This window comes from Rhinopithecus bieti, unplaced genomic scaffold, assembly GCF_001698545.2.
Source record: "Rhinopithecus bieti isolate Rb0 unplaced genomic scaffold, ASM169854v2 scaffold_42177, whole genome shotgun sequence".
Taxonomy (NCBI): domain Eukaryota; kingdom Metazoa; phylum Chordata; class Mammalia; order Primates; family Cercopithecidae; genus Rhinopithecus; species Rhinopithecus bieti.
This window is the reverse complement of record NW_016816982.1, coordinates 24,675-34,876: the sequence shown is the minus strand read 5'-3', so window position 1 is coordinate 34,876 and position 10,202 is coordinate 24,675. Positions and strand designations below refer to the sequence as shown.

Sequence of the window (10,202 nt, the reverse complement as noted above, 5' to 3'; positions counted from 1 at the left end):
TATATATATATATATATATATATGCACACACACACATATATGTAAAGGGGAGTTTATTAAAGATTAACTTACATGATCACAAGGTCCCACAATAGGCTGTTTGCAAGCTGAGGAGTAAGGAGAGCCAGTCCGAGTCCCCAAACTGAAGAACTTAGAGTCTGATGTTCGAGGGCAGGAAGCATACAGCATGAGAGAAAGATGTAGGCTGGGAGACTAGGCCAGCCTCTCTTTTCACATTTTTCTGCCTGCTTATATTCTAGCCATGCTGGCAGCTGATAAGATTGTGCCCACCCAGATTAAGGATGGGTCTGTCTTTCCCAGTCCACTGACTCAAATCTTAATTTCTTTTGGCAACACCCACACAGACACACCCAGGATCAATACTTTGTAGCATTCAATCTAATCAAGTTGACACTCAGTATTAACCGTCACAGGGGGTGTTCAGAAATGATTCTTATGGTGATGAGGTGTTTCATTTTAGGTACCTTAAGAGAGAACCAAGCTTATCTTAGAGTGTAAGACCCCCACCATTTGTCTCCCCACTCCTAGTGCCCTTGGAAAGTAGTCAGGGAAGACTGAGACCAGATGCTGCCCTCTTGTTCTCTGCAGGAGGTAACTGAGATTTATTTCTGGAAATTGGGGAAGTTAGGAATTGGCAAGATGCAGAAGTGACTGCTGAGAACTAAGTCCTGCTGATTTTGGTGGGGAGAGATGGCAGACTCTAGGGAAAAGGGAAATAATGGTGATAGCAGAGGAAGGGGTTAAATAAGGAGAGCCAAGAAATGGAGAAAGGAGAAGTTGGTGGAGAGGAGGGTTTAATTATCACTTTCTTCAAATCAAATCCTGGGGGTGGTGGTGGGAGGATCTTGAAGGCCAAGGAGGACAGGGCTCACACTCTAATCCAGAGGCCCAACATCTGCTCCCCCTTCCAACTCTAAAAATTGGAATAATTATCTGGACCCTTTTAGTAAATAAGCATTTTATTGGGGTGTTTAGTTGCTCCGAAGAAAGGCAGGTAAGGCAATGTCAGAAAGGAACCTCTACTGGGTTTCCCACTGGGAGCATCAGATACCACATAGAAGCCTATTGACAGCAAGGAACATCTACATGTAGGTGACACCATGATGCAAGAAATAGTAAGGTTACTCCACCCACTCTGAGGAATAGATAAGGAAGATATCTACCTCTGAAGAGACAGGACCAAAGGCTTTAGGAAGGAACTGAGAGTTGCAAATTCCTAAGTGATATGGTCTCTAGATGGGTTCAGAAGGCAGTCTTTAAGCTTCCATGAGGGCCCAGGGCCAGTATTGGGAATTGCTGTTATAAAGAAAAAGAGCAAGGTCAGAAATGGACCTTTAAGTCTTATCAAAGGGCTGGGTGACATGAAGGACAGTCCCATCCATAAAGACATTTGACTGCCCCTGGCTACAGGATCAAACATAATCCTTGTGGTCCACTCTTCCAGAAAACACATGGAAGGCCACAGGTAGCCCATAGGATGCCTAGGAATAGAACAGCAGGGCTGGCAGGTCAAGGCTGGGTTGGGGTAAGCTGCCCCATACCAGGCAAATTCCCTTTATTTCACAATTGGCAACACACACACACAAACGCGCGCGCACACACACACACACACGCACACACACACACACACACACACACACACACACAGAGGAATGAGAGCTATGCCAGGAGGTGTCTTTTTACTTCTTTTATTGAACTCCATAAATATTTTCATAAGGCTTTGTGTCATTACAACTTTTTTTTGTTAAACAATTTTTAACACACAACTTTGACACTTGTTTGACAGAGTCAAACAGTCAGATAAAAGAAACAAAAGAACAAACTGGCAAATGCAGAGCAGCAAGGGTAATCAAAGTCACTGTTGCCCATCCATCCACCCCAGCCCACCCATCCCCAAAGCACTAAAAGATCACTATTTGGCTTCACACTAGAATTGTTAGAACTCTCTTGTTGCTGTTCTTATAGATTCATTAGAAATATACACATAGAGAGAGGGGGAGAAAAAAAGAGAGAATAATTAGATGTCTGTCTTAGGACTCCCGGTAGCAGGTCCCATAGAACACATTAGCAAAGCCTTTTGGAGAGCAAATCCTGGCCTCATTGAGTTGAGGAAAAGGGAGCTCGGGGCCATGTGGAAGAGAGGATTACAGAATTCTTGGGGTTACCATTGCTGTCAGGACACAACAGGTTAGGATACTGAACCCAGGTATTTAATTGGGCTCCCCTTGGGGCTGTTGGCCACTGGTCTGCTTTGATGCTACAGGCTGTGGGAATACTCCAACCAACAGGGAGACAATTTCTTGTTGTTCACAAATTACTGGCATCTGGTGATGCCAGTGGGTTCAGTAGAGAAGTGAGGGTTGAGAGGTAATATCCCTGATCCTGGAGCCCTGGGCACAAGGCCCAAGGAGGGAGGAAATGAGAGGGCCTAGTCAAGAAATGTAGGCCCAGAAACTTGTCCAAGCATCCCCTCCCGGTGTGCTGCCAATCATTGAAGAAGCATGTCAAGGCCAAGCCTAGTGAGGAGGAGTGAGAAGTAGGAAAAAGAGGTACACTGAAGGGAGGCCTGCACAGCTACCAAAACACTCTGTTTGCCAGACAGGATATTCTAGCCTGGGTGCTGGGCACCAGGTCTCTTGCCAAGGAGGCTTACGTAGTTAGGTCATGTGCTGAACAGTGGTGGCCAGTCCCGAGCCCCGGCCCTCTCCCCAGATTAGGCTCATCCTTGACTTATAATACAAGTCTGACTTGGTTGTGATGGAATAGAAGCTTAAATAGCTTGTAATTTGATTCCCACAAAGAAAAGATTCCCAGGCTGTTTAATGCCTGGTCTGGATCAGGAAGCATAGAGCAGTAAACATGTTAGCTATGCTGAAGCCTCCACACAGCTATGGCTGCTGCTTGGTAAGCTGAAGTCCTTTCATGATGAAGTCTTCTCCCATGGGGTTTAGGACAGACTCCCAATCTCCACATTCCTCACTACAGTGGCTTGCTCTCCACAGCAGAGTTCATCCTTATTCCTTTATACCCTTTTTGTTGTTCAAGGTCTATCCATGAAAAGGGTTCTCTGTGGAGGAAAAACAGGTACTCCGACACCCATAGGAAGCCTGCCTCTTTGTGAAAGAAGTTCAATTTTCCCAAGCAAAAAGCTGGCCAAAAGCTAGCCTGAGGGTAGCAACCCTGCCTCAGACCCCTTATTCAGAGGGAAAATTGTCCCTGGGTCCCTCACTCACTTGCCCCAAATGTCCTGGGAAGAGAGGATGTTGGAAACAGGGCCTTCTTTGAGTGCCAGAACAGCTTTAACTATATCAATACCAAAAATCCTCCTGTGCTAGGATGGCAGGAGAAAGAAGAAAGAGAGAGGGAAAGAAAGAAGCCAGGGAAGATTGTCCATGCAATCTGTTAACAATGGGAGAAGTCTCACACAATTTTGGGGTGGTAGAAAATGCAGGTACAATACTGTGGATCAAGGCTATCGCTTTCCATTCCCATCCCTGTTCTTTCTTGTAAAAGGTTACTATCAGCCTTGGACCCTGTCCAGGTCAATAATTTGAAGGCAGCTGATGATCTTGGTCAGGTGGGCTCTGTCTTGAACCCCTCCATACTCCTATCAACACTGCCCAAACATCTGTAAATGGGAGCAGGGACAACCAGGACACTGAACTGATTGCTGTAGGGATCCCTGCCCTAAACCTATCTGGTACTAGGGGGCAGGTAAATCCCTCCTCTGGGAGGCAGAATCTCAACCTCTTTGATTCCAGTTCAGATCTTTTGGGCTAAAGGAGAGACAGGCCTAGGAGGAGGCCTATAACAAAAGTGACGTGAAAAAAGAGAACAACTGGATCAAATTAACCCCTAGATGTAAAATTGCAATGACCCAGCAGTGCTGCAACATGGGAAACCCCAGTGATAGAAGAAACAGCCCAAATGCAAAATGTTCCCTGAACAGAAGTCCACTCAGCATCATTATAGTCTGATACTCCCCTGCTTCTGTTTGGTTTTTTGATCCCTCCACAGTACCTAAAACACAGTAAAAGCAATAGGAATACTGAGCAGTTATGTCACAGGGCACAACAGAGCATGTCCAGACTGGCATGACTGAGGACAGAGGATGCTGAAAAAAGGTTATTTAGGGCAACTGCAAGGCTGAAGGAACATTTGAAAATGATTGGCTGAAGGAGAGGAGAAAAGGAGATCATTCCCTTCCTCAATGGAAAGTAAAAGAGGCAAAAAACCCCAAACCTCCCAACTCTACCACATCAAATAAAATTAAAAATTCATCAACATCAGTATCATCAGAAAAGAAAAAAAAATACAAACACATCTATGGTAGTAATGACAAGGCAGTGAATCACTCACAGGGGAGTAAAGAGATTATCTTAAGAAGGAAAGGAATAAATAGAAATGTCAACTTCTGAAAGCAAAGGGAAGGGGACACGGTAAAATGGACAACTTTTAAGACGGGATCACATGTTTGGAAGTCATTGGTACCTCTTCCTACCAACCACAGATTTCACTTCCCCAAAACAACAGAAAACACTTTTGTTCCTTATCTCTCTCTCTCTCTCTCTCTCTCTCTGTGTGTGTGTGTGTGTGTGTGTGTGTGTGTGTGTATGTGTACTCAAGGGTGTGTGTGTGTGTGTATAAATTTCAACAGTGCTTCTCCGAAAAAAGGTCCATCTATAAATATAATTTTATTTACTTTATTTTAAAATTATCTGCCTCCCTGTAGGTATCATTTTTTGAAGGGGGTTAACCTGCTGAAGTTTTGCCAGAATGGTGACTGACTGCGCTTGGGTTCGGTGAACTCAAAGACCTGCGACTGAGCGATGCCGTCGGGGACCAGGTACTGGCCGTGGTTTAACGGGTCCTGCGGTGGTGGGTAGGAAGGAGGAACTGAGCGGGCAGAGTTGACACCTAGAGTAGATGAGAGATCAAAGGGAAAGGGTGTAAGTTATGTAACAAAGGGCTTCTCAAATTACCCAGTAACCACTCTGGGCAGACAACTCAAGGCAGACTGGTTTATTTTATTTTATTTTTATTTATTTATTTATTTATTTATTTATTTATTTATTTTTATTATACTTTAAGTTCTAGGGTACATGTGCATAACGTGCAGGTTTGTTACATATGTATACTTGTGCCATGTTGGTGTGCTGCACCCATCAACTCATTTGGTGTGCTGTACCCATCAATTCATCATTTATATCATTTATAACTCCAGACTGGTTTAGAGAGTATGAACTGGTATTACAAATCATCCAAGGGGAGAATTCCTCTTTCAAACAGATTTTGGAATACCATGGTTACTACCGCAACCTTACACACTTCCACATCTAGTCAGGTGTGAAAGAAATTTTGGGTATTGCTATAATCTATTTTACAGGTGAGGACACTGATGTCTGAAAAGAAATGTCATACCCAAGGTCACATGGCAAGTTAGTGACAAAGCAAGGGTTAGAACCTACATTCTTTGACTTCTCAGTTCAGAGCTCTTTCCAAGACACCAGAATCCCTTATGCAGGGCTTGGTCCTTTGAAGAACCCAACAAACTCTATTTCTCCTTCTCCAAGTCCCCTCTGGAAGTTTTAAAAGAGCCTGGTTAAGAACTATTGACTTCAGGATAGGTTTCTGGGAGAAATTTTCTAAAAGCATAAGGTACAAGTGATTTAGTGTTCTGTCCTGGGTTGAGAGTGATGAACCTGCATTTAATAGGGAATTGACATTAGTGGGTGAAGGAGAAAGTAAACTTACTATCAGAAGGTATAATTCATGGGGAGCAAGGAAGACAGAATATATGTGTGTCTTTTCAAACTGAATAGCTTAAATGACACTAACATTAAAAGCCTTCTCAACATTTGTAGATAGGTTTGCAACCATCAAAGCAAAATCCACATTAATGGAGGATACCAGGAACTTGGAGGCCTAAAGTGAAAGTTTAATCCTGATCTACATTCACAGCAGAATAGGACAAGACATACAGCATACAATTCAGACATGCCAGGAAGGCTTCTCTGCTGCTCCCAAATACCTTCCTCATCTTCTACTCAGGGTCTGAAATTCCAACATTACAGTTACTTTGTCTTTGCTTGATGACTAAGTCCCTTTACTCTGGAAGTAGTATCATTTAAGCCATCATCAGCCATTGGCACTTCAGTGAGAAAGATCAGATTCTTTTCTAAGAGCTAGTTTTGCAAGGTGTTGTCAGAAGTATTAGGGTATTGAATGTCAAGAGACAATACAGAGATATTAGAGAGGGAGTTTTGTGAGTACTAATTTGATTTTTTTTAAAAAGCACTTATTTGAAATCATTACAGAGTCACATGCAGTTTTAAGAAATAATAGAGATCCTGTGTACTCTTTACCAAGTTCCCAGTTTTCCCAATGGTAACATTTTACAAAACTATAGTACAATATCACAGCCAGGATATTGACATTATAACAGGATACAGTCAAGATATAGAACATTTCCATCATCACAAGGATCACTGTTGTTACACTTTTATAACCACAATCTCTTCTGGGTATATATCTAAAATAAAGGAAATCAATACGTTGAAGAGATATTTGAACTCCTATGTTTATCACAGCACTATTCACAATAACCAAGGTATGGAATTAACCAAAGTATCTGTCAATGGATGAGTGGATGAAGAGAATGTAGTATATATACACAGTGGAATATTATTCAGCCACAAAAAGAATGAAATCCTGTAATTTTCAGCAACATGGATGGAACTGGAGCTCATTATGTTAAGTGAAATAAGCCAGGCACAGAAAGACAAATATCAAATGATCTCACTCAAATGTAGGAGCTAAAAAAGTGGATTCCATGGAGGTAGAGAGTACAATGATGGTTACTAGAGGCTTGAAAGGATGGTGTTAGGGAAATGTAGAGAGGTTGGTTAACGGATTCAAAAATACAGTTTGACAGATGGAATAAGTTCTAGTGTTCAGTAGCACAGTAGGGTAACAGTAGTTAATAATAATTTATTGCATATTTCAAAATAAATAAAACAGAAGGTTTGAAATGTTCCCAATACAAATAAATGATATATGTTTAAGGTAATAGATATCCTAATTACCCTAATTTGATCATTACACATTGTATGCATGTATCAAAATATCACATGTACTCAGTAAAGATGTACAGTTATTACATATCAATACAAAATAAATTTAAAAACCAATTGGGCATATTTGTGTACATTTATTTCTGGGTTCTGTGGCATTGATATAATATGTCCACCCTTCTGCCAAAATTACATTGTCTTGGTTAATATAACTATACTGTGAGTGTTGAAACTGGGTGGGTTGATTACTCACATTTTATTCTTCTGTTTCGAGATCATTTTAGCTATTCTAGGGGACTCATTTGATTTTGTGCTGGCCCCAAAGTCTCTGGAGATGGAGTCTGTGCTCATAGCCATGGGGAGCTCTATATTGATCAAGTTAATTAGGTTTATGTACCAGGAATTAGCATATAACTTTCAAGAAGTGATACATTAATTCTTAAAATGAAAGCAGCATGAAAGACAAACGTCAAGTGAAAAGGCCTTTCTTGGAGCTAGATCTGATATTCTCTACTGTTATTTCGGCCAGGCTCCCCGTCTCCCAGAGGAGTAGACTGAGTTGATAATGTCTCAGTGTTACAGATGGGGTTCGAAGGGGACACTAGAGTAGTACCTATCCAGTGACATCTGCATTGGAGACCTCTTAACAACGCCCCACACCTCCTGCGATGGGTCATTGAAAAGGTCAAGGAACCCAGCTTTCATGGTTATCTTAAAGAACCCCTTCTTGCTCTTCCCATGTACATATCGTAACTACTGAATTCCTACATTTGAGAACCACTTCCACATGTATGGCACTCTTGAGTCTCAAAATATATCAGTTATTACAGCCCTGGACTAGAAGAGTCTTGAAGACCAAAAATAGAAATAAGGGAGGAGATTTGTAGTAATCTTGGGAAGTTTGAAACTAAATGAAGTCGGGTGCAGTGGCTCACGTCTGTAATCCCAGAACTTTGGGAGGACGAGGCGGGGGGATCACCTGAGGTTAGGAGTTCAAGACCAGCCTGGCCAACATGGTGAAACCCCATCTCTACCAAAAATACAAAAATTAGTCAGGTGTGGTGGCAGGTGCCTGTAATCCCAGCTACTCGGGAGGGTAAGGCAGGAGAATCGCTTGAAACCAGGTGGCAGAGGTTGCAGTGAGCCTAGATCACACCATTGCACTCCAGCCTGCATGATGAGAGTGAAACTCCATCTCAGAAAAAGAAAAAGGAAGGAAGGAAGGAAGGAAGGAAGGAAGGAAGGAAGGAAGGAAGGAAGGAAGGAAGGAAGGAAGGAAGGAAACTAAATGAATTTCTTTGAAGACTTTAGAATTGCTGTTAAGGAAAGAACTGTTCAAGTGAACCCAGTATTTACACACTGGGAGACAAGAAAGGTCCTAAAAGGAATGGCCTGGAGATACATAGGGTGGGGAAGGACCTTGACCAAAATGTTTGGCATAAGTTAGCAGGGCTATCTTCTGGTTAACTAACTCCTGGTTGCTTTATAGATATTCCCTTGTTTGAAGCGTTCTCAGTGAAAAGACAATTCAGTCTCAGATATGCTTGAGGAAACTGGGCTTGGATAAAGGAGTACCATAAAGGTCAGCATGGTGGATGTGATGGTTAATAGTGTCAACTTGACTGGATTGAAGGATGCAAAGTATTGTTGCTGGGTGTGTCTGTGAGGGTGTTGCCAGAGATTAACATTTGAGTCAGTGGACTGGGAGAGGCAGACCCAAGCTCAATCTGGATGGGCACCATTTAAACAGCTGCCAGCATGGCCAGAATAAAAAGCAGGCAGAAGAACACAGAAACACTAGACTGGCTTAGCCTCCCAATCTACACCTTTCTCCCATGCTGGATGCTTCCTGCCTTCAAGCATCAGACTCCAAATTCTTCAGCTTTAAGACTCGGACTGGCTTCCTTGCTCCTCAGCTTGCAGATGACCTATGGCCTATTGCGGGACCTTGCAATTGTGTGAGTTAACACTCCTTAATAAACTCATATATATCCTATTAGTTCTGTCCCTCCAGAGAATGCTGAAGAATACAGTGGGGGAAGCAGAGGAAATCACAGTGAGAAAGTTCAGAAGTTGAGAGCATCCAGGAGACAATGGCAAGCTGTTAAGATGGTATCCCTTTTGCAGCCTGAAAACTTCAGTTGGCTGGGGCTCTTTTCTGCTCACATTTTTGTCTGAGGAATTGGAGCAAAATCTTAGAGTTATGTTAATATAGGCCATATCCTTACTGACATTAACTCCAGATTGCTTTCTAACACCATCTCTCACATGTTATTATAGCAATCAAAAGGTTGGGAGTTAATTCCCCAACTTAAATTAACTCCCAACTTTTTGGTGGCTAATTAAGGCTGGTCTTATTCCCTATATAAGGGGAATCACAGTCCCATGATGAGGAAAAGAGACAATAAGGGCCTCTCAAGAGCAAGAAATAATAAGCAATTGAAGGGGAGGCATGTCTAGTCAGCAGAGCTAGGTTCACTGCTTAACTAGAAATCAGATGTTCACAGGCATTCAGCCTCAATCAAAAGGAGCTTCAATGGAAAAAAAAAATAGTGCTTTACATGGCTGCTGGAAATTTCAGGAGACTTGAATCTGATCATTTTGGATGGTGACTCATTCAGAACCACAAAGCCCACTGATAAAGCAGAAGGAAAGGCCTGGGGAAAGTAAAGTCTCTTTAAGACTGCCCACACCTGGGGACAGTGAAAATGGCTATCATAATAGAAGCAGCTGTCAGTAATTGATGCAAGACAGAAAACCAAACTCTTTTTCCAAGCATGGGGCTTCATCAGGACCCTGAGATGGAGAGGAAAAAGCAGTGGACTCTGAGTCAAGCCAATTTAAGTTCAGAGCCCTTTGACTGAGCATGGTAGTTTTGTTCTGGTTCATGATAAAAGAGAAACTAAAGCTTTACTGCAGATTTAAATTGATTTGTAAGGTATTTTTTCTTAAGTACTTTGGCTTGCGGTTGAGAGAAAGAGAATATCTGAATCTTTTGTCTTGGCTCAGTTTGAGGTTCTTTATTGTGATTCGGGGCTCCTGATTTGGCACGTGCCCCCAGACCAGTGACAGAAAGCTGAAGAATATCTTTATACTTTTTTTTTTTTT

At 42.2% G+C, this 10,202-nt stretch overlaps 1 protein-coding gene across 1 annotated transcript in view; it reads right to left on the bottom strand.

The window, feature by feature from the left end:
* Nucleotides 1–1,693: 1,693 nt before the first annotated feature.
* The window catches only part of LOC108517679 (rho guanine nucleotide exchange factor 9-like), a gene marked incomplete at its 5' end in the record, with an annotated part of 25,531 nt that continues 17,022 nt past the window's right edge, over nucleotides 1,694–10,202 (bottom strand). Inside the window, 3 exon segments of the mRNA XM_017855778.1 lie at nucleotides 1,694–3,980; nucleotides 3,983–4,041; nucleotides 4,779–4,938. Of these exon segments, the coding sequence (XP_017711267.1) occupies nucleotides 3,877–3,980; nucleotides 3,983–4,041; nucleotides 4,779–4,938 (323 nt within the window).